Source organism: Fringilla coelebs, assembly GCF_963513975.1.
Source record: "Fringilla coelebs genome assembly, chromosome: 13".
In the NCBI taxonomy this organism is placed as follows: Eukaryota; Metazoa; Chordata; class Aves; order Passeriformes; family Fringillidae; genus Fringilla; species Fringilla coelebs.
In genome coordinates, this window is record NC_140039.1 from 13,929,625 (window position 1) to 13,955,064 (window position 25,440).

General features: G+C 37.0%; 1 protein-coding gene across 1 annotated transcript in view; it reads right to left on the bottom strand.

Moving 5' to 3' along the window:
* CFAP20DC (CFAP20 domain containing) overlaps positions 1-19,749 on the bottom strand; it is a gene marked incomplete at both ends in the record, with an annotated part of 62,594 nt that extends 42,845 nt beyond the window's left edge. Inside the window, 7 exons of the mRNA XM_084214526.1 lie at positions 71-229; positions 3,818-3,974; positions 5,783-5,897; positions 14,874-14,946; positions 16,859-16,952; positions 17,421-17,510; positions 19,729-19,749. Coding sequence (XP_084070652.1) covers positions 71-229; positions 3,818-3,974; positions 5,783-5,897; positions 14,874-14,946; positions 16,859-16,952; positions 17,421-17,510; positions 19,729-19,749 — 709 coding nt within the window. The remainder of the gene's footprint in view (positions 1-70; positions 230-3,817; positions 3,975-5,782; positions 5,898-14,873; positions 14,947-16,858; positions 16,953-17,420; positions 17,511-19,728) is intronic.
* Positions 19,750-25,440: the final 5,691 nt, after the last annotated feature.

A 25,440-nucleotide genomic window follows, 5' to 3' on the forward strand; every position in this document is an offset into this window, starting at 1 on the left:
ACATAACAATCAATTGTTTGTACACACACTGTATGGATTGTACTCACAGTATTTTAATACAACAGAATACCTGTTTCTTGCACTGCCTTTTCCCTACATTTTATTTTTGGCTTGTGAATTTCATTTAGATCCAGCACTTGTGTAACTTGTGGGACATCAGAATTGAGCTGGCAGGTTGGAGGAATTTCATCTGAGGCTTCATATGGCCCAGGTGAAACAATGGATGTACCTAGAATCAGAAAACATGTGCTTTACTTCATGACACTATGGAATTCAATTGACTTATATTTTTTGGCAGATTACATATACTTTAGTTCATATGGTTATAAAAACTAAATAGATAATGGTAATTTGAAAAATTTGCTGTAATTGGTCACTTTTCATTGCAAATTTTAAAATTATATTGTGTATACTTTTAGGCCAAAAGTTTAGAATACAGTTAAAGAAATATACACTAATGGCTGGAGTAACCATAGAGAATCAAATTTGATTTGTCAAGAGAGCAAACAAACAATCATGAAATATATTTTATTAATTTTTATTACAACTCAGCTTTAATTGTAACACTGATACAGGGATTTCCAGATAAAATGAACAGCTCAATATGGTATTCATATCTGTGGGACTGAAGTAGCAAAGAAGTCCCATATATGCAAATAAAGAATTTAACAAGCTTTAATTCCAAACTTTGGACTCCATTATGCTTTCATGATAAACAAAAAAGCTGTCAACCTATGTATTCTTGTGACACCAGGCACTAGCAGAATGTGAGCTGATTATCTCTGCTTTCCCTTTGATAACCAATATAGACTGAGTTTATGAAAGCTGCTCTCTGCAAAGAAAGGAATCCTTGTCAGAACCATTCCTGATGTTACAACACAAATTCATTGCAAATTTTAGAAGACTTGAGTATAATAAGCAAATGAATTAGCCTATTTTCCAAGGAAAAGAAGAGGAAAACACAACCTGAAACCCATACATGAATAAAGGATTAAGTATTGAGATTCAAATTAAAAAAAAAATCAAATGTCCCATGCTGTATTTCAGTACAGGACATATTTTTCCAATCTTTTTTTTTTTTTTTTGCCAAGCCAGTACATTATTTATCACTGTTGGGCAATACTTAGTGATAAAAACCCATACATAAGTTCTGCATCGCTATGGAAACAAGAAACTAGGTATAGTTTAAGCTTGTGTACTTCAGTGTCATGAGGCAGAAAAGATGAAGCATTTCCTTTTCTATCTCAAGGATCTCATACAGAAATAATTTCTTTGTATATGTGGTTTCTCCTTTGCATTTACTATAATTTTAAAAATTCAAAACATCCTCTATACTTGCTACTTGAAAAGAGTAACATACTCATTGCACCTTGAAATCAGTTCTTCCACCACACCAAGGAGTTTGAAGCAAAGAACTCGACCCTTGTCCTGGTTTCTGCTGGGAGAGATTTCATTTTCATCCCAGTAGCTGGTAAAGGGCTGTGTGTTGGATCTGGCATGTGACCAGAGCTGATGGCACACTGGTGTGTGAGCTGCTGTCCAGCTCCCCAAGCTGCCCTGTCAGGGAGCAGATGGCAGGGGCACAAGAAGCTGGGAGGGGACACAGCCAGGACAGTGACCCCAACTGACCCAAGGGATATTCCAGACCCCATGGCAGTGTGCTCAGCACATCAACTAGAGGGAAAGCTGACTGGGGGGAGCTGCTGGTGATAAACAAATTATGCAAATTAAAACGAATTGTCCTTCTTGGTTTTTTTTTTTTTTTCCCTTGTAATAACAATTTAGCATTATTAAGTTGTTCTTATCTCAGCCCGTAAATTTTCCTGCTTTTACCCTTCTGCTTCTTTGCCCCATCCCACTGAGGGGAGTGGCTGTGTGCTGCTTAGGGGCTGGCCAAGGTTAAAGCACAACTCTCAATACAAGTTGCAAGTCACTGCATTCAGTGGGGCTCAACTAACTGGTCCAGTCATTCTGAGAGGGGAAAAGCTTTATTAAAGAGTAATTGTTATCTGAAACTTAATAAATAACAAAAAAAATCTTACTATTGTTTTTCTTTAATTGGGTATGAAGTATAGAATCATTTTAATTCAGCCAAACCTTCAGCTGTAATGAAAATTTAAATGGGTCTAGAGAACAAGTTTAGAGGTGTAGCTGAGGGAACAGGGGCTGTTCAGCCTGGAGAAAAGAAGGCTGAAGGGAGAACTTGCAGAGAGGTAGGTGTTGGTGTCTTCTCCCAGGCAACAAGCAGCAACACGAGAGGAAAGAGCCCCAGGTTGTGCCAGAAGATGTTTAGATTGGATAATGGGAACACTTTCTTCATCAAAGGGTTGTCAAGCCCGGGAACAGGCTGCCCAGGGTGGTGGAGTCACCATTCCTGGAGGTATTTAAAAGCCATGTGGGTGGGGTTCTTAGGGACACGGCTTAGTGGTGGCCTTGGCAGTGCTGGCTTAACAGCTGGACTCAAAAGACCTTAAAAGTCTTTTCCAACCAAAACAATTCCATGATTCTGATTCTATTCCTATATTCTACATTCTATTTCTATTTCTATATTCTTGCCTAGATAAGGAAATTCAAAAGCATACAGAAAGTACTAATGCCCACCAGCTGTGTAATAATCATAGAATTGATAATGAAGTAATTAAAAGTGTAATATTTTAGTATGCTTACAGTTTATTAAAGCTGTTGACTCATTATGTTAGCTGCATTTTAGAATTTTGGAACTCATTTAGAATATTTAAGCACATTTCAGAAGCTGTTTAGAATGGAAGGGAAAAAACAATGCACCAATGGAATTAAATTAAATGAATGCCAGTGAGAGCTTGAACTGCAGTTTCCTGCTGAGAATTTACCATATTCTCTCTGTAGACATTTTTAATTAATATTTTTTCCAGTCTTACCAACAAAAAATCAGAGGAGTGATCACAAGGTTTTCCCACTTCACCCTATTGGTTTTTTCCAAATGGAAGATATATTTTGCTACACTTACAATCCTGTTAACTACTCCTCCTTCTGAAACCCGAAACATTTTTCAGGTATGTTCCTTAAAAGCCACAAAATGAAAATTTGAATGAAATAGAAACTGAGTTATTCCTAGGGGTGCCTTTAAAATAAGAAAGCGCCAGCTGTGCTTTTGAAATTTCTCCTGTATTACTGCAAATACCAGTGAGGAATGAAGTTCTCTCCTTGGAAAATGATGATTCAGGATTATGATGTGAGTCTGGGGACTGGTAAACTTGACCAACATCCTGATCTATTACAAAAAAAATCTGTCATTTTTCAGCTCACCACCAATATTACTTTCCCAATAAACAAGGCCACATTAGGACAACTGGACATGATCTGAGGTGTTTATTATAGTTTCATAGCTCTGTTTCATATAATGTTTTGTTACAATTTTGTCTGCATTATTTCAGAAAGAAATCTTTCATTAGCTGCTAACATCCAAAATTAAGAAAGCAAACAGCAAATGTTGCTGTTTTCAGTACTTCTCTTTCCTCTCAGATATTCTGTTCCTGGCCAAAATCAGATTTCTATTAGCCTAAGATACCCTCATTAAAACAAGCTCTCTATTTGATAAATCTTGCCAGAATTTTTTCAATAAAATACTTTTAAGGAATTCAGTGTTTTAAACACAGGAGTACACACATATTTAATTAGTTGCCCTAAGTCCAACACTAGCAGACTTAATATGCTGTACTACCACTTTAATTTTTATGAAATCATGTAATCCTTCAAATTGCCAATCTGATGAATAAGAAACTTTTGATTTTATAATATGAACAGTTATGATTAAGACTAGACAGTAATTAAAACACACCATCTTCCTCAGCTGTAACTTGAGGCTTGAATTTTAAAGTGAAGACCTTTCTTAGCTTACAGTTGGCTGAAATAGTAATTTCATCCAAGGACTGGAAGAGAGCTCCTCTGAATATTTCATAGGTAAACGTTACCAAGTCAATACACATATTGCACCACTAGAAAAGAGAAACAATACTCTTTAGTAAAACCCATGAGCTGAGGCTAACACACCTTCTATACAAATAAACCAGATGGCCTTGAGTAGAAATGCAGCAATTTTCATTTAATTTGCAGAACAGTAATACATTTTATATGATTACTAATGTGTAAAATTTAGCTGATCAATGGTTTAAATTTTAAGGGAAAAGAAAAGTAAAAACATAATGATTGCACATGCCTAATTTCTTTAAAAAGCCAAGGTAGAAATATTAGCTTCTAATCCACAAATAGAAATATTTTTGAGAAAAAATTTAGGAGCATACAGGTCTTAAATCTGAAATTTTGGAAGTAAAGTAATACTTGATTTGAAGGTACCAAGCAAGGGACTGAAAAAATCCGTATTTAATTATAACTGACACTTTTAGTGATGAGGTTGAAACATAGAATAATTTGTAGGAATACAATACAGAAAGCTAGCATGTGAAAATGCAAACTGTTCTGCTGATGGAACAAACAACTTATTATATAACCTGATTCACAACCCCTCATGCTGATAATAACAATCAGCTTGTGTATACAGTAGGTTGAACTATCAGAATAATGTAAAAGATCTATCTGATCACTGAAAGCAGCATGCTCCCTCCTTTAAGCAAAAGCAATGATAAAAAGGCAGATAAGCATTTAAGGGAGACAGATATGTACTCAGATACGCTAAGGAATATAGATCTACTCTTTAAGGTTGGTCAAGCATTAAGGTTATTAAAATATTTTGTCATTATAAATGATCAGAGCATCTAGATAGATCTGATTCCTACTTTATTATCTAAATTAAAATTCATAACTGAATTTCATCTTCTGCTTGAGTTTAACTTGGTGTACATTAATGCACACGTTAATCCTGAAATACCTGTACTAGTTTGACACCAACTAACTGAAATTACACTGAAGAAAAATAATGTAATTTCACTGGATTTTGAACTAACAGCAACTTCAGGGGTATGATCTGATACATATTCATTAAAAAAAAAATCCAACTACTTCTTCCCACAAAGCAGGAAACTTCTCAATTTTAAGTTACCACAGTTGCTTTCACTTAACCTATCTCCAAAAAAGCTATAAATTCAGAGGTTTTTTTGTAAAATATTCTCTCCCAAGTCTAGCCTTAAATTCACAACTGCTTAGCATACTGTTATCTAGTTCTCTTATTTTAAATATTTGAAATCTAACTATTCTCTTTATTTTCTAAAGCAGTTTTTGAGACTCCAATCTTTACATGGTTATATGGTAACCATCAGGCTTTGTATCCTGTCAGCTATTACCATATGTTGTGGCTGGGAGAAGGGAAGGAGGAGAAGAAAATGGTTTTTGTTTTGTTCTCATCAGTTTGACACATATATTGTTCTATATATGCCAGAATTTGGAAGAACCTAAAGAATGTGAAAGCAGCCATCAGCTCCAGTCTACCTGCAGTGAATGTCATCAAAGGTCACTACAGGAGAAGGGACATGTGAGCAGAAGCACTATCAAGAAAAAATATCAGGGACACAGAGAATTTTATAGAGGCTGGATCAACAGGAGAGGTGAAGAAACATCACAAACAGCGGTAATTTTGTAAAATGAGAATGAATTCCTAATATAAGAAGAAGGACGGAAGAGGTGCAGCACTAAGTGGTTCTGCTGCCATCTGGTAAAGGGGACATGCACAAGTATCTTCAATCAGTAGGAGCTGAGTTCTAAACAAGCAATAATTAAAAAAAGTTCATAATATACACAAAATATTTCAGATTTTCAACCTCAGTCGAGGTGACATTCCCAAGGTACCTACTATTTTGCGCTTGATCATAAACAGAGGAATTTTGGCATGCAGAGGGGTTACAGACAACTCCTTGTGGACTGTTGACAAATACAATCTTCTTTTAATATTGTCAAAATCAGTTATCCTATAAAAGAAAAGTCAGGAGAGAATGGAACAGATCTTTGTCAATTCAATAATCCAGTATCTTTGGGAAATCACAAAAAACCCGTTCATGTGCAGAACCTTTATGTCAGTGACAACAAATATGGAATTTAAAAATTCCTTTACAAGATGGGTAATGAGATTTCTTTCTCCAATTCAAACTTTGTGGCTATATCCCTGCATATATAAAATCACTTTACATGCTAATTTAATTTCAACAGTCTACACTCTTTGCTAGATTTCCACAGCCCTTCAGAGTATGAAAGAATTCAATTTGTATGAACTAAGAACCAGTAGCCTTTAATAATCACAAGTATTTGGCCCCTTAAGCTTGTCTTATCTTGGGGACTGCTAACTAGAAAAACATTATTTGCTTTCTTTTCCTAAAAATGCCTCTGTCACTGCATATAGATTTTTTTCAGCTTAAAGGTAAACACAATACATTGTCTATCTGTTTTACTTCACAAGGACTTATCTTCAAAGGTGAATTATAATGCAGAAGTTTATTGCTAACTATTCAGGTCATCTCACAATGATACCAAGGACACTGAATTTCAACATATCTAATAAATTCAGACCACAGCCATGGTTACAAAAAAAAAAAAAATCCTTTAAACTGAGAAAGAGGGTAATTTTTATATTCTGTTTCCTTCAAGTCTTGTTAGCAGCTGTACAGGTTTAGGCTGGGACCCAGCTGAAGTTCTTCAGGGTAGCTTGGAGAGTTCTGTGCTTTGGGTTTGTGCTGGAAGCAGTGTTGGTAACTCAGGAATGTTTTCAATGCTCCTGGGCACTGCTTACACAGAGCCAAAGCCTTTTCTGCTCCTCACACCATTTCACCAGCTAGGAGGCTGGGGATGTATGAGGAGCTGGGAGGGGACACAGTCAGGACAGGAGATGCCTGCTGACCCAGGGGATGTTTCAGACAACACAGTACCACGCTCAGCAGAAAGAACTGTGGGGAAGGAGAAGGAATGGGGGAAGCTCCTCAGAGCTACCTTGTTTTCCCACGCAGCCCTGAGCTCCTGGAGATGGCTGAACATTTTCAGGCCCATGGAAAGGAGCTAATGCCTTGTTTAGATTTTGCTTGCATGTGCAGCTTTTGCTCCCCCCATTAAACTGTCTTTATCTCAGTGTACAAGGTTTTGCACTTTTACCCTTGTGTATTCTCTTCCCCAGGAGGGAGAGGGGCCACTGTGGCTCAGCTGCTTCCTGGGCTGAAACCACAACAGCAGCACAACCTTGACATTCCCCAACAGTCCTCCCTTAACACTCCAGAGCACAGATATTACTTTAAAGGCTGCAATCTGGGAGGATATGCTTAATCTGTGGGGAAACAATGATTAATTTACCTATTATTTTGAACAAGCCTATTTCTAACAGATGGGTATTCCTCTGTAATTAGCAGCCCCTCTGAGAAGATGACAAATACTTATAAAAAACAACTTTTTGTCACTACTTAGTGTTGCTAAAAGTAATTACTCATAATCATTCAAATGCTGGGTTTTACTTTAAAATAGTAAGACTGTCCTGTAGACTTTTTTTTTTAAATTATTTATTACTGAAAACACTTTTTCATCAGCTAAGGACTATCCGTAGCTTAAATAATGAAATTATAAATTTGCAGAAGAACACCACAAAACATTCCTAGGTTTCCTTAGGTCAACTTAGGAGGACATTAACTCTGGGGCAAATGACATACTTTAGTTATTTCTTTACTTATTTTTGCCAATTTGAAAGTTTAAGCAAGGATAGTACAAAATATACTGCAAGTATGTAAGTACCAGTACAGGCAATAAAAATACATAACCACCTTCTCGTTCCTCCATAGTCAGTGAGACCATCACCCAAAGCAAACTGTTCACCAGCTTTCCAGAACTTGCTGATTCTTTCCTCACCCTTGCAGATAACCTGACCTTTAATCTATTCATCCTCATAACATGGGTGGGCAAACAAAAACAAAGTTGAAGACTCTACTATCTGTTTCATTTTTAAAGACTGGCACTTCCTTTTATAAATCACATACACTTGAAAAGCAGAAATTCCACTACTGTGCCAAGAAAAAACGATTATATCCTCACTGTTGGTATTGTTTGACATGAGAGATTCCAGAATCAGCTGCACATATTTTTTTATGAACAGACAAATTATATCAAGTTCTTGAAAAGTGATTTCATCAGAACACCTCCAAGTGTCTTACTGTGCTGGCACCTGGGCTCGATCTTACTTTTGAAGAGGGTTAAGCAAGATGTGAAATAATTCCATGAAGATCACCAACAAATGGGCCACACAGCTAAGCCTTTGATTAAGGCATAGTTCCAGCCATCACTTTACTTCTCATATAGCCTTTGGTGAAAAACCTCTGAATCTAGTTTCCAGAATCTCTTCACTCTAAATTTGGGTGTTCAGAAGTGCTAAAATTCGGTGCATCAAAGTCCAAAGCAGTGGAGGAATGGTTGCTTGAAGCTCTCTGGATTTCCTGGCTGCATTTAGAGCTGAGCAATTGTACTGAGAAACCAGGCAGCTGCAACAACCTGAGTACTGAGAAACAAAAATACTATTCCTGCTGAACCTCAAATTGCACAATTCTCAACAGAAAATGTTGCTTTAAATGAGGCTATAACAGAGCAGTAGGAGCCTAGAATTAAGTCATGCATATCTCCAAACAACTGGCAATAAAACCTAAGTTCACTCTATACTATCAGTTCAATATGTTTAAAATTTATTATTTATTTCTTATATGAATAGGTTTATCTCTCTCCCTCATGAAAAAAAAAGAAAGAACCTTGGTTATAGAAGGGCCATTGGTAAATTTACAACTCAGTTACATTTCAGAATGTAACACTGAAAACATTTGTTTAGATCAAAAGACACACATTTATGTCAGACTCTGTCATATAAGTCTAAAGTAAGACTTTTTATGACAATAGATGTGCCATAAGGAAGGAGCAAACCTGAGATGCACAGATATAATCCATCCTAAAGAAGTGTAATTTATTTCTGTAAATACATTTAAAATAATAAAAATACTTATATTCCACAAGTGTAGGTGAAACATTCAAGCAGGCAAATTTTAAAAAAGAAGTTGGCCTTAAAATTATATAAAATAATTTATTTCCTAGGAGAAGAAAGATAATTATGTAAGAGTTAGTGTAACTTTCAGACTTTTCAGTTACATTGCTTATTGGAAAATAAAAATAAAGAAAGGGTTTGGAGAAACTCTTTTCTGAAAAAATTCAGACAATGGGAGCTAGAACATCATATCTCTCAGTTACAAAATGAGTCCAGAGAACTTTTGGTGACACACAACTTTTTTCCTGCTATTCAAAAGCAGAACTTATGTTAAACCTACAATAGCAAGAAGCATCTGCAGCACACATCTTGATTTTCAAAGATGAATTAAAAAAATCTATATGGGAGTTAATGTATTTTTATTATGTCTGTGCTTGAGTATTTATATCTAAGGGTCAGATGTGATAGAAAAGTAATGAGACCACGTTGAGAAAAATGAGGTGGTCAACAAGAAAATCAACCTCATTTATAATAATATTCCTGTGATCAGCAGGTGCATAACTCTTCCAGCTATGGTCATTAACTGCATTCATTTCACACATAACATCTACATTTGCAAGCCATTTGAAAGTAAAATTACCTTCCAATTCAATTTTCAATTTTATTTTACATCTTCAAATTTGATTGACTATTTTCCTCACAATGGTAACTATAGTGAGATTGTAAGTGAATGGTAGCAACTACCCAAGAGCACAGATAGACTCATCTGCTCAGATTGCCTATTCACTTTGCTTCTGTATGGATAATAATTTATAACCATTTGTTAATGTTCAATTCAAGGCTAAAAATGAACTTAGGAAAAAACAATACTGAACTGTTGAAGTGATGCTTCATTTGTCAGGATCACTTGGTCTTCAAATGAAAGTGTTTTTCTCTTTATAAATGATGGAACCTGGAAGTTTACCAAACATGAAAGCAGGTATTTCATCGATGTTGCTAAGCTCTCATGCAATTTAAAACTAACAGAAATCTCTTTGTATCCTGGTCAAAATCCAGAGAGAATTCTCTGCTAATGCTTCACTATTAGTACATTAGTACTTAACAATTGTAGTGCCATTTTCTCTATAAAAGGCCTGTGCTTCCTAAACATTACGTGGTGGCATCATCATCATCAACTCCATTTTAAAGACAGAAAACAAAGTAATACCAATTGTCAGCTGATTTGCCATGCTTTCAGATTCTCAAATTTGCTTATTCACAGGCACCCTGGACTTCACATACATTTTATTTTTATTTTATATGCTACTAGTAAATTGGTCTTGTAGGAGATACTACATTACTGAAGTGGCTGCCTGATCTGCAATCCAGAGCAATGTATCCTGCCCTCATAAAAACAGAAGTAGTTACATTGAAAATCATCAAATCCCTACAAAAAAAGAGATCTGGAAGACTGATATGTCACCCAGACCCAGAGAACAAGTTGTACTGTATACTGGAATTTCCTGTTGATAGTGTTCTTTTCTGGAGAACAAAAAAAAAAAACCCACAAAGTGCCTTACCCAGTATCCATAAAGAGAGAGTAACACAACTGGCAAAGAATCATCAAATCTGGTTGTTAGAATGAAAATCTTTTGAAATATGAGCAGTTATGAAGAAATGGTGAATCCTGACCTCTCCCAACCAAAATATAAATAATTAGTACTTTAGTATTTATTAGTGCTTCCATCTAAAGTTCCAGAAGATGTGATGACTAGGAGAGGTATTAAAATTTTTTTACTTTCAAATATATGAGTTAAAATCTCCTTTGTAAATGATGAAATTTAACATACCCTAGTACTTCTAAGAATATTTCTGTATTTCACTCCTGCTACACAAAAAAATCAAGGAACATTTCTCATGAATACCAGAATTTCAAATAATCTCTCAGATAAATCTATTCAATAAAGTTTACCTTCATTCTCTATCTAAAATCTTCCAATAATTTTAGATGTACATGATAGAATTAGTATCTATGTCCTGCTTTGAATTTTAAGAGTTTGGTCCAAGTTTTGCAAGACTAACCAAGATTCATATTGTTCTGTATCTGAAAACATGCTGGGTGTTTAGGTTAACATGAATAATTTATGATATCTCTGTCAGCAAAGCTAAAATGATGACTGATTATGATAGCATCTAATTCACATAAATTCAAACTGTTATGGTATCTATGAATAAATTAGGTATGCTTGTAAAACCTATTATGTTGTGGTTATTAAAAATCTCAAAGTAATAAGCTTATATTTATAGAAACAACTGTTTGAAAACAGGAAAATTATAAATATATATTCCACTGTACTGTTTCACAGGCCTTGCAATAAGATTTCTTATCAGCAAGCACAACTACTTCAGGAATAAAAAGATTTTAACCCATTTTCCCCTACAGATTCCTTCATACATAACTAGCTTCAACAGAAAACTTATTAGGTATGTTCCAGAGTTTGAAACTCTCACAGAGTTTGCATTAATTCAGAATATAACAAGAGCTGATGCCTTCTGGAGCTGGCTAAGGCTAGTGGCAAGCAAAGTTAGTTTGACTATGAACAGTGGGATAGTAACTGAACAAACCGGCTGGTAAGTGCTTTGCCAGCTGAACAAAGGTTGAAAGGCTGAGGCTGGAACACCAGGAAGAATTAAGAAATTAAAAGACATAGGTACCATTGGAGTGAATGAGCAATCATGTGAATCCTGAGCACATTCTGGCTGCAAAGATGGTCCATGGGGTACCGAGTGATTCTAGGAAGTGGCAGCACAGCAAAGCCCCGCGGCACATTAATACCGAGCACAACGTCTGGGCTTGGGGGCAGCAGCAGCTCTCACTGACAATGGGCATGCTGCTCTGCAGGTTTTCATGGCAGGGCTGAGGGGATCTCTTAAGTTAGAGAACTCAGACCTCCCCAGCTACAAGTTGTGCCACATGTGTTTTACAGCTGTTTACCATGCTAAGATTTAAACAAGTTTGAAGCAGCATGAATTGCGCATCAGTGAGAGAGGCAGTGTGACTTCAGAGCTGCAGCAATGGATGGATGAGTAAGCACCATGCCTAAACTGGGGAAAAAAGATTGAACAATACACAGGGACTCAAACAAGACCACAAAATGTTTCAGTACAGAACCAGGAATTGAGCATCTCATCATTGCTCTTACACCAGAGCAGTCTGCTCTTTTTGTTTTGTTTTTGTTTTGTTGATTTTTTTTTTTTTGTATGCTATGGTACAATTTCAAGGTCTGTTTCCTCACATCAACTGTTCTACTCATTTGCTGTAAAACCTTCCATTACAAGATGTGCTAATTTAATGAGATACCAAACATTGAGAAAAATCATATCAGAAACAAAGTACGACCATGACTGGCATTACAGTTCTTTAAGAATAACTGTTTGAGTCCTTGTCAAAATGCCAAGCAGAAGTACTAACACCCACATGTCCATGTATTGGGAATTAAAGCAAAACTGACAACACAAGCCAGATGCTGCTTTCTTTTACATGCAAATATTTTTTCAAACATTGAGTTACCTTTGCTTTTTCAGAAAAGTAGCAAAATCCATAACACTGAAGATTTAACAACTGGCTACTGCATTTGCAGCAGACAGCTATGTTCAGCATTACTAATAGCTTTGCTATTATTTGCTCCAAAGAAGCTGCATAAATTACATGCTCTCTACCTTAGTTGTGATTTTATTATGCTTCATCAAATTTTTCATCCACAATCTATTTTACCCATTTTTACACAGATCAATACATTGACTGTTAATGTGGTGGTATTCATCTAATCATGCCACATTAAAAAGTATCTAAAATTCTATTAAGATTTCCTCTGAAGAAAAGATAAACCAGCTAATATATGGTTTGCACATTTCAGTATTTATGGCAGGAATCTCAAATGATGGTTGACAGCAGCAAGTTAGAAAGTTTAGCTCTGCTGATGCCAGCAGTGATGGATGGTCGTGAAGAAATTCTTGTTTGCTGACCAAATCAATCACTGAACAGAATGCAAAAGATGAGGCTCAAACGAAATTCCTATTTCCATCTCTCTGCAGAATGGGAGAGCAAGCAATGCAACATAAAGCTTCATGCCTAGCTATTACAAAACTTGTCAGTGATTTTTACATAAAGTAAATTTCATAGCTTGGCATGCTATCAATTTTCACTTGAAGCTGCTCAAAGATTCAGCACTAAGTAGTCAGGTTGTGTAAGAGACCATCTTTGAACATTAAACTTCAGGAAGCAACAACACCATCAACACTCTGCAAACAAGCATGAGATTTCTTTCAAAATATCTGAAAAGAAGGGAACTAAACAGCAGTCACATAGCAAGAAGGACTTGTCTTTATTATTTACTGGATTATTTTAAGTATGCTAGGATAAAATAATGCAATGTCTGTTCTGCAAGTCTTGAAGGACTTTATGGGTACAAGTAAGTTGATTTCAAATACAAAACTCAGTATTAAAACTATTTTAAAAGAACTTTTATTAACTTTTTCAAACAGTTGCACTAAGTGGGGAACAACTGATATTGTACTTTTAAGACATGAACACCTTCCTTCAAAGTAACTGGAGCTCCAGGGAAATTATAGTTAATATAGTTTATATTATATGCATTATATAGCAAATATAGTTAATATAGTTTATATTATATGCATTATATAGCAATATAGTATATGTTACATAAAAATTATATATAGCAAATACAAAATACATGTACTTAAATCTATAAAAGTACCTAAGAATATAATAAGAACACATATTTGCTTTTATAAGAGGGACATAGTAAAGATGGGAACAGGAAGTAGAAAGAAAAGATGAAAAAAATGTAAAGTCTAAAAATAAGCTGGAAAGAGAAAAGGTAAATAAGGGTGGGAGAGGTTATAGAAAATGTTTTTATCAAAAAAAGCAAGCAATAAGAAAAATAAAATTAGCAGAAGCAGAAAAGATGTTCTTGTTAAGCAGGTGGCAAATACCCAAAAGAATCAAACTGAAGATGACACTATAAAAAAAATCTGAATTCCTGCACCTGTCATTAAATCTCTGCTCCTGCCTACAGAATGAACATGAGAAACAAATCTTGGTATTTGAGTCGGTACTTGGTGTTTGGTCTCTGTGTGCTGCATGACATATCCTGTTTGTTTTGTTCCTTTGTCCCTTTAAATGCAAACTTACAGAAAGTCAAACAAAAATAAAATCCTTCTTTCACTTTATACAATTTAATTGCTAATTTAATTGATATCATTCAACTCATCTTTGCTTGCAGGGCCTCTAATGGCCTAATATTTCTTTTCTTTGTCCAATCTCAGATACTCTATGGGCTACAAAGCTGAGTGAGTTGTGCTGTTTATATATAGTATAAACAGATGGTGTCACTAAGGGAGAAATGTTGTCCAAAGCCTGACAACTGCCCAAGTTTAAAACTCTATTAAATCATTTCACACCTAACTAATAAAATGTCTGTTTCTGCTGTATTGCTCTTTCTTCACAGTGTGGAACAAATGATACCAAACCAGCACTCCATTTGTTTTTCTAGCTTTTTAGCATTTGTTTGGTTGTGTTTTTCTCCCCACTTATTAGAATATGTATTTCTTTTTGCCCTGGACCAAAGGGCCCTCTCTTATGATTTATGAATAAATCTCTCATGAATTTTCAGGCAGTCCTCATGCACCAGTATTTTCATATGTATGACAAATTTGAGCTCCATTTCTTCGGATTTTTCATCATCTTCATTCAGGGTTTTTTGGAGTTTGTTCTGTCTTCAAAGGAATGTCAGTATTTAAAACATCTAAGAAATAATGATCTCATTAGCTTAATTACTTTTTATTGACTTGACAAGTCACCATGCTTTAATGCAAAATATGCCACCACAATTAACAACCTCAATCAAGAATTCACTTCATGTATTCAAAGAAATGTTATGCATCTTACAGTAACTCAGTGGAGAAGTCTTTTCCCAATGGCACAAAAATCTGAAGTGTCAGATATTGCTGCACCAGTCCCACTAGAAACAGGAGAAAAAAAAAAGTGCTGTGTGCATGCATTTCACTACCCAGCATTTTGATTTTGTACCATATGCTATGCTCCTGCAACACTATTTCCCAAGGTTCACACAACATATGAACACGAGAAAAACCTGAAGAAATCCAATTCAAACTGCAATAAAAGTATTGTTTTAAAAGTCCCATCTGTGGCTTTGGTGGAATTCTCATGAAAGCAAAAGAAACCTTTTTTTTTTTATCTTACAATTTTTGTGCTCCAAGAGCATGAAGACAATAAATATCCCATAAGAATTATAAAATGAACTTATACTGTCCTATCAAGATTATCTTATAGTGATGTTAAACTTGCACTCATGTTGGTGACAATATACACCTTGCTAAGCAACTTCAACAAAACTCTTGGGTAAGAATGCAATTCAGATCATGACAATGCCTCTCAGTGGAGGCTTCTGATTTTTAGAACAACAACAAAGGAGTTTGACTGAAGGAGCAAACAAAAAAAAAAATCAGGTAGCTCCCTATCAAGGGAAAACAGTACAAAGCTGTTTGAATTGAACCATATGTTGTTTTCTTAGATATTCCATAAGGGATGACACAGGCTGCTTTTCATTGACTTCACAAGCCTGAACAGCAACACTGGCTCCTCCTCTCAAGTATGACACATCAGAACTTTCTTCTTTTGAGGGCCAAACGACACCTTAAAACTTCAGATTAGATTTGCATATATAGTAGCTTTTATTTTGGAAGAGTATACAAAGTTCCAGTGCAACTGGGAGACCATATACTTGATTAATGAAATACTTGAGGTACATACACCTCAAGAGAGGAAGAGACCAAAACAGAAGGAAACAGAATAGTAACAGATGGAAACCTGACTGCAGTGTTGCAGCATTAACTAAAGTAAATTTAAAACCAAACTATTTTTAGCAGTGATTACCCACACAATAAATCCTTAATCCTCATTTTACTATTTAGCAAGAGTTAGCAACTGTTTTTCTTTTAATTGTTTACTGTTTGCTATATTAGCTTATTGTACCATTGAAAATAAATTAGTTTGGTTTCTCAAAAATATACATTGCCTTAATATTTATTTTAATGAAGATAACAGCCAATTTCTTTTATGAAAATCAGACTAAACTTAAAGGCCTTACAGAGTCACCAGCCCAAAGAATTTTTTTTTTTTTTGGTGTTTATTGGAAAAAAATTATGTCTTACTGAATACCCTACATTAGAAGTACACTGGAAGATTCCCATTCCATTGTTTAAAATCACTATCTCAAATTTTCTTCAAAAGCAAGCAGTTAATTCACTGCTCAATTCACTCCTACAAGCCTTATAAGGTACAGCACCCTGTCATGGAGTTTAAGGCATATGATGACTTCTGTATGGCAGAAGTCTGTATTGCAGACTGCTTGGATTCTGGATTATTGTGGTGCAACAGACATCCTGGGAAAACACTCCACAATACCTTAAACACTGATTACATAAACACAGAGGAAATTTGGGTATAAATTTCTTTTACTGCTAGCACTTATTTGATACAAAACCAAAAATTCTTTAAAAAGTAAACTAAGAAAGGGGACAAGAACCTAGTTTACATTCATTAATGCCAGTAGAATTACTGACATTATGAAGTGCTGAACAGAATCAGAGGTTATTTATCAGACATTGGTCTGTAGCAGGATCAAAGTGACCTTGGCAACACCAGAACATGTTAGATCTTCCCTACAGCACTCACTCTAATATGGCATTTCTGTAAGTTGTACTTATTTGTAATTGACCTGCTAAAAAGTTAAAAAACTTTTCCATGCTGAATTATGTCTGAACTAAGGGAGAATAATGTTTAGCATTCCAATATAAGATTGATGCAATAATCAGAACAGCATCACAGATATTTAATTCTTTGATACTCACAAGTTTGTTTGGTTTCCTTTGGTAGCTTCATTTTGTTGATTAGACTGTTTCCTTGAAGTACAAAAACAAAGCCTTTTAGCTCTTTGTCGTATTCCTACAGAAAGAAACAACAAACATAAGCATCCTGATAGAATTCTCCTCCTGTCAACCAACCATGCTAGTAACATATCAGAAAATGCAGATGGCACTGCAAGTATGACTGGCTCACATTTGATGGCAAAAATATAATCCACACAAATATGTCCTTTACTTGTGTGTTTTATGAACAAATATTGCTGACAAACAGGATTCACGATTCAGCGAGCAAAGCTCGATTCATTGGTTACCAGAGTGCCAAAATTACTTTCTAAATATTTAAACTGTAAAATTACACTGTGACCAACTCAGTCTGCAAGCAGGCATACAGAAGTAATTTAAGTAGTCATTTAGTCTGCCAAAATGATAGAACTGCAAGTGACAACTCCACTGTCAGGTCAAAGCCCTCATTACCTTCTAATTTTAAGCTTCATTCACATTTTTCTGGTTTATACTCTAGGTTTTATAGATTTCTTAAAAAACTTACTTTTGATATAGCTGATGGGTTGCCAAAAATCTTCCATTTTGCTCCTGGGTTCTTGCCTTGAGCACTGAATATTTCAACAAACCGGCCTCCCTATGGTGAAATGGTTTGAGGATACATCAGCCAGTCAAATGCTCAGCACTAAATTATCAAGGGTCAAGATGAGAACGTAGTAATCCCTCTGTATCATGTTGTTAGCACAGTCAGTATTACTGATCAGTCAGACAGCAGAATATCAATAATAACTTCTACACTACTATAACATATTAATTCATATAGTCAATATTTGGCTTTACTAGAGGATTAGAAGATAAAATTGAAGGAATACCATGGAGTATTTTAAAATTATTTTATTTATTATGTCATTCTCTAAAAAGCAAAAGTATTGTAGACATTCAAAAACCATGCAAGAGATGACTAATCTATACTTGGATAAGATTTATTTCTTCAATTTGCCAAATGAAGTGAATTTTAAAACATGCTGCTAAAAAATAAAAGGTGTTGCAGATTGGATGTTTGTCTGATTTCCAAAGGGAATGAAGTTTACACCATTTGTCTACATATGTGAATGGCTCTCCCTACATATTTTGCAGCAACTTTTCTACTAGTTACCAAATTTCAACCTGATTTGACAAAACAAAAACACACTAACTTTTCTGGGCCAACTTAAGCAGCCTGGGAGTGGATCTGTTCCAGGCAGTATCACCATGAAAAGGGTAAGGGCTACAGCCTTCATGAGGGAGCAGAGAATTACTACTGGAAAAAGATTATTATGGATGTCCCTGTCAGGTGAAAACTCCTGACACAGAGCATGTGCCCTACTGCACATCAAGGAACCCAAACACAGGCTCTTGGGGAGATTAGCTTCATCACCTCTGCTTAGGGAATTACTCGCTTCTAGATTTTTGCCATTTGATGTCACATTTTTTGTGACATCTGATGCACTGAGCCTACAGTTTGCTAAGCATTTTTCAGCAGCATGGTTGACCTAATCAATCATTACAACTCTACCATTCCCTTCTCATTTCTAGTTGCCTGCACTCCCCAATTCTCTTTATGCTCAGCTGCCCAAGCAATTGCCTGCAAGTCAGAATGAGCAAGAGGGGCAAGCAAAAGAAATGCTCCTCAGATTAGTTTTTCAGAGAACATCAACTCTGCACTGTATATGAATTAGGTATTTTTCTCTGCCCACACACACCTGGCAGCTCCAGCCACATGGTTGATCCAGTGACTGGACTTAGTAAACTCTAAGGAAATTCAAAATGGCATTCCATAAACTGCGCTCAAAATATTTTTTAAACTTACAATGGATGAATTTTTTTAATATGGTATACTATCAATTTCCAAGTTACCTGATTCATTTAAGGACTACAGGATCAAGCTCTCAAAAAAGTTAAAAGATTTTTAACTGCCAAGCTGTATGTGCTTGCAGCAAATCTTAAACAAGTGGCTTTTTCTTCCATCTTTACAAATACATTTTGTTAATAGCACAGCCCTTGAGTTGGCCCTGATTTGAGGTTAAACTGAACAGGACATGGAAAAATACTAGACATGACATGAGAAAATGTCAAACAAACAGTGATGCTACTTTTGCTGACAAAAGTTACTTGGTGCTGTGGAGGATTGTTAGGTCTCATGAGGGGCCCCAGTGAAGGTACGCAAGAAACTGCCAAACTCCACAATCTACTGGAGGGGAGTATGGAGCATCCTTTGGGAGCACATCCTGCAAAGCCAGGGGCAGCTAGGCATCAGAAATTCCATGAACAGCTGAGATAGCCTAGGGAACAGCATCAGAAATATCAATTTTGGGTACAGAAGTAGAACACCTGGGACCAGAAGAGGTGGGCTGTTCTGCTATGTAGCTGGAGTGGGCTGTTCCATTGGGATGGGACTGGTGCAGAGAAAGGGAGGGCAGAGGTGGAAAGAGAGGCCAGGAAGGAGTAAAAGGGATAATGAGGCTCCAAATAATGTGATTGCTGTTGTCACATGCTTGTGCTGGACCAAGGGAATAAACAACTCCCCTTTTCTGACTACACCTTAGGAGCTGGGACTCCTTCCATGATTGCATGGAAGCAGATGTGCCTTCCCTTGCCCACAAGGGTAAAGAACAAAAGCCATTGGCAAACTCATGTTGTGCCCTTTCTAGACTTGACAGCTACTGACTACTTCATAACACTTCTTCAAAAATACTGAATTATGAAACACTCCAAAACACTCCTGTAGCTGGACTTTTTGCATCTCAGGATAAGCTATTTTAATTGAGCTCTCTCAGAGATGAAATGAAAATGGGTAAAAATTAGAATTTTTTTACCTGATAGTGGTTTCTGAACATTTTTCCAGCTTTCATAGGCAGAAAATAATTTTAGCTTCTCAATCAGTAAAGACACTTGCAAGCTATGCTGAAAAACAAACAAACAACTTTATGTAGGATTTGACATGCAAAAAATCCTATAATGACACTCCAGCCATATTTTTAAATATGTGAATACTATTATAAAGTACTTTTCTGAGTAGAAATGTGCATCAATTGCATCAGAATGCTACTGCAAAAGAATTAACACCAAAATAATATTAATATTGACACTGTCTTGGAAAACATTCTCTTTCTGCATCAAGTACTCAGGGCTGCCTTTTCTTATATTCCAAGTAGAACTAGTAATTTTATATCAGTCCTTATTTTTAATCAATGAAGACCTTCTCATTCTTTAAAAATGCTTAAAAATCATCTTTAACACAGTGGAAGGTAAACTGACCCAAAGTTTACAAGCATTTGTGTTTGGACAAGTCATTCAGCTACAAAGCTGATCATTGTAAACACCTCTGTGAAATCAGCGAAATGTCAGTTTGTTTTTCATTCAGGCAGGAAAAATATTGCAAGTGACATTGCAATACATCTTTACTTCTATATTACTTAATTATAACTTACCAAATTTCATTACTACAAATGAAGACTAGAAATTACCTTTGCTATTAAGATTGGTAGCCACTAAAACCATTAAGTGAATAACATATTTGTCACATAATTACTGAGGTAATGTTAAAAAATGCTTCCATTATGCATCAAGTATTATTGTCTTTAATTATAGTAAGCTATTCTTAAAGGAGAGAAGAGTCTGGAAAATTGATAGTTGTATTTTTCCTCTTTTCACCTTTCCTCTTCCCAGTTCCTCCAAAAAGCCTAAAATTCAAGAGTACTTAAAATCCAGAGGGACTATTTAAAAAAAAAATCAACAGCAATTTGAAATGCAAGTCTTCAATTTTTTTGCATAATTATCAAATAAATAGGATTTTTATGACATCTTTGTAGAATGCCATATATTAGTAGCTTTCTCATTTTTCAATCACAGATCAAAATTATTTTTTTAGTGCGCTGAACCATGAACCATGTATGTCTGTCCAGCTGGAGACACAGGCCTAAAGTATCAGTCAATGACAAATAATCAAGAAAGTAATTTATACAGTTAGGCAACAATGAAAGATATTTATCTTTGAATAGATTCCTATCTGAATTTACCTTGTGATGTCTTGGTTTGTGCAGTGACTTTGATCACTGGTTTCACCATGCTTCTGACATCAACAATAAAGTAGCAGTATCCAAATGGCCCCTTATTCCTTCCATTCACCCAAGCCACTCAGGACTCTGCAAAAAAATCTCCATCCTGTGACAGTTTCTCATGTATATTTCAGTAATATTTGGTGTTTATGTAGTCTCAGATTCTAACAATGGTCCTTGAAAGTAACAAGCAAAAAGAGTATTTCACCAACAGCAAATGCAAACAGACCTTCGTGTGTTCTTAATCTAATTAGTACTAAGCACTGTTCTAAATCCAGGAGAGACAGGGATGGACAGACACACAGACCTAAAACCCTTCATAGTCATGGTTATTCCCTTATCTTAAAAGGCACTATTTACATAAGTATAAGAATACAAGCTTCTGATCAATATCCCAGTGTTGGAAAGCAATGTTTATTTGAGATTGTTTTATTCCAAAGTCATATCTGTGAAGCAAAATAAAGTGAATTTGCACATACTAGTAATTTGCATTGAAAAATGACACGAATACACTATTTCTGGCAGGGCACACAGGCTTAGACCCAAGACTGTTCATACATATAACTCACCATCGTGGGCCCAAAGCCAGAGCTGATTTATGGTGCCTGGGACACGCCAGGGAGAGCAGTTCATCACTGATGAAGGGTTTTAGTATCTCCCAGACAAATGAATTCCACATATTAAATATTTAAAGCTGAGTTTGTAACACCACTATATATTTTCTCAAAACACAAGTTACCATAATAAATGAGCAGAAAGACCATTAATAAGCTATTGCGAGACTACCGGCGCTCCAACGGGTGAAGCTTTGATGCAGAACAGTGGGGAAAAGAAGCTTTTATGCAGAATTGTGCAGAATTAAGGGGGAAAATAACTTAAAACAGAGCCTTTCTCTTTATAAAAACCGGACCGCAAAACGCTTTGACACAAGACCCGCGGCCACCTGCGGCTCCCCCGTCGCTGCGCAGCCACAGCGGCACGGCCGCGGCGCCCCCGCCCTCCGCCGGGGCCGCGGTTGGCTGCGATCCGGATGGGGCTCAGGGCCCGGATCAGGACGGGGGTCGGGGATCGGGGTCAGGATCGGGACCGGGGCCACCGAGCCCGGGGCGGTCCGTCCCCGCCGGGTCTCACCTGTGTGAGGGCGGCGGGGCCGTTGAAGATGGCGGAGCGGGGCGGCCCCTGCGGGCCGGTACCGGCTCGGGGCCGGCGGCGACGGCGGCCGCTCGGGGCTGCGGGGTGCCGGTGGCCCGTGGGGCTGCGGTCCCGCGGTCCCCGGCCTCCCACCAAGGCACTCACTAATGGCCGAGGCTGTCGCAGGGGCTGTGCTGGCCCCTCACAGGTGCCCCCAAGCGTGTGGGAAATGACGCCGTGTCACCCAGGGCCCGTGCAGGTGCCTCAAGTGCAAATGTCGTTGACATGTCAACGCATGAAACATATTTGCCTTTTCCCCTTTAGGGCTGCATTCTCAATTTTTTTTTTTCTCTTTTGTTTTGTTTTGTTTTTTTGAGAGGGATGAAGGGTGAGCTACAGCAGCCACATCAACGTCCTTGGTTTTTAAGGAATTACAGTGGCCTCGGAGGTCTGGCGTTTTTCCCTGTGAGAGGGAAGAGAGAGGGACAGCCCCATTAGTTTAACATCGCTGGCAAGTACAAGCAAACACCTCCCGATGGCTTCAAAAACCTCTGGGAACAAGGTTATGGGGAACCAATTTGATCTGGGGTTTTATAATGAGGTATTAGTCAAAGAAGATCTTCCCTTGAAGTGACTGCTTTTTTGATCACAGCATTTCTTCATGAAACTTTGTAGCCTTTTCACAGAAAAAGTACTGGGATACCGTTTTCTTCCTCAAAGTGTGTCTTAATGTTTCTATGAAGAGCAATTATTAAGAACGTTGTAACCCATCACGGCATAATGAAACACACGAACTGGAAGGGCTGAGCCGTCGATGGGACCTGCTGTGCTCAGCTCGCCATTGCTTTGCTCACCTTCCTCGCTTTTCATCCTAAAGGAAACGTCCTGATTTTGCCAAGGAAGGGAATGAGTTAAATCAGTTTTAGGATGTATTTAGCTTTCTCATTTTACTTTAGGATTTTCAAAGAAATCCAGTGTTGTTTTATCATACTCTGGATTACACAGATTAGAGTTCTTAGGTATTGGAGATAAGGAAAACAATAATACTAAAGCAGAGCTACAGGTTATTAAATGAAAACAGTTAATAGAACAAGGACAGAAGAGAGATGATAGGGAAAGTAAGGTTAAAAAACCATTGTAGAGTTCTGTAGCCAACAGAAACTACATAGTTCATTACATATGGTTTAACCTGAAGTCGTTTTGAAATTAATTACACATAGTACTGTATCTAAAAACCCTTCACCCTTTCCGACAGGAGTTATGCTAAGGCCTGAGTAGTTTAGAAATTCTGATAAAAACCTGACAATTGGGCTGAAGAACCTAAATTCAAAATGTTGTATGAAGCAGCCATCTGTGTAAGCCATGAGTGTAAGGTGCAAAGAGCTACCTGCCTGCTGGGGGCAAAACTGGGCTGCCCAAGCACCCTTTGCCAGCTGCCACTGGAAACTGGTTTTAGACATACTGTGAGGGAAATTTCTTTCCCCTGTTTTTTTCCAGTTTTACAGAAAAAGCCTCATATCTTGTGACCCAAAAATTGCAGGTAATGTAAGACTGGCAAGGAATCTTGTGTCATTAAATTTGTTCCATCCATAGTCTGTTTTGGAATTATGGTGATGTGAGAAGCATCATAAAAATAGTGATGAGACAATCAAGGTGTTTGTTATGATTAATTCTTTGAGATTGCACCTGTAGGTTGGCTGCAGTTGGTACCTGAGCTGCTGGGTTATGCACTTTTCTTTGGCTAAATATTTGAAGCCTCTGTACAGTGTACAACTACCAAAGCCCTGGAAAGGCAGTGTGTTCAGCAAGTGCCTGGGTAATAATTTGGGAAAAACTGTGAGAACTCAAATACATTTATCTTCACCCCTTACATGTTAGAACAGATTTCAGTGAAGAGATTTCTATTGTGTCTTGGACTAGGAAAATGGAACACATGAACTTCCCTTCTTCTCATAAATAACCCAAGCATAAGGTGTGGTTAGGTCTCCTGTCTTAAATTAAAATACTGAGAAGTTGGGAGCATCATGCTGGGAAATGAATTGATTTAATTTAGGAGAGTATTCAATGTGCATTAGATATCTGATGTGTGATATTAAACCCAGCCATTTTTAAAGGACCCCCACTGACATAGCTTGGGTTTATATGAATAGGAATAGTTCTGTATTTTCCTTCATCCTTTCCTGACTTAGCCTTATTACATATCATTGCTCACACTTGGAGCAGTCTCCCTTCCCTCTGTGTAAAGCTCCATTTCAGCTCTAATGACCATTTGCCAGTCTGTTCAGTACAGTATTCTTCTGAATTGGTTTGGTTTGTGCTTTTAAGACTGTCAGTTCATGTAGTCTGGAGATCTCTTATCTTTCTAGTTCATACTGTATTTTGTAAAATGATGTGTTTTGTCTTGAGATCTATATATATTATAAATGCTATTTAAGCTAAAAAAAAGAAGACACCCAGGCATCCTATGAAATTTTCTGTAGTTCATTCCATTCTTGATGTGCAGGGAAGTGAGACACTGTGAGTTGCTGCCTGCTTAGCCTTCACTTGGTGACAGCTGCCATGGAGCCGAGGCATGCTTGCCCCAGTGCCAGGCCACTCTGCATTTCCTCTGAACATTCCTGCTCAGCCAGTCACCTTCCCAGGAGTATGTTTGCCAAGATTACATCATGCAGGGTAATTTAACTGCCTAGTCACCATTTTTATCCACTGGTTTGTGGCTCTCTGAACAATTTCCAGTAGAATGCTCCCTCTTTCTTCACCCATGTACATGAGCTCTGAATTTTTTCTCATTTTTATTTGTACTTTTGTCTTTTGATAGAATTACTGTTCAAATAAATAAAGAAGTGAAATTCATTAACTAGCATGACTGTCTGTTTGATCTTCTAGAATAAAATAAATTGTGTGGGAGATGCATATAATCTCTCCATCATCTTAAGGCTTTGCTTAAGGTGGAGTAACACCTTTGATTCAGAAAACAGCAGTTTGCAAGAGAATCTTCTTGGGTAAGCATGTTAAAATTGAGAATCAGTTGACAACCTATTTTCCAAAGCCCCACAAATTTAATCATGGACATTCTGCAAGAATCCTTATTTGAGGGTTGTGGATAGCTATGACAAAACACAGTTGGGCAAATTTCTGTGGTGCCTACTTCCAAGATTAGACTTTCATGAGGTTTCCTCTCACTGATGTGTAGTCCTGATGCTCAAACACGGAAGGAGGCTCCAGAAGGGTCATGGTCAGGAGGACTGACAGGGGGACAGACATAGCTGCAGCAGGATGGAAAAGCTGAAGTGACATTCCCTCTGCATCTTTCTGTTCTTTACACCACATGGGACAGTG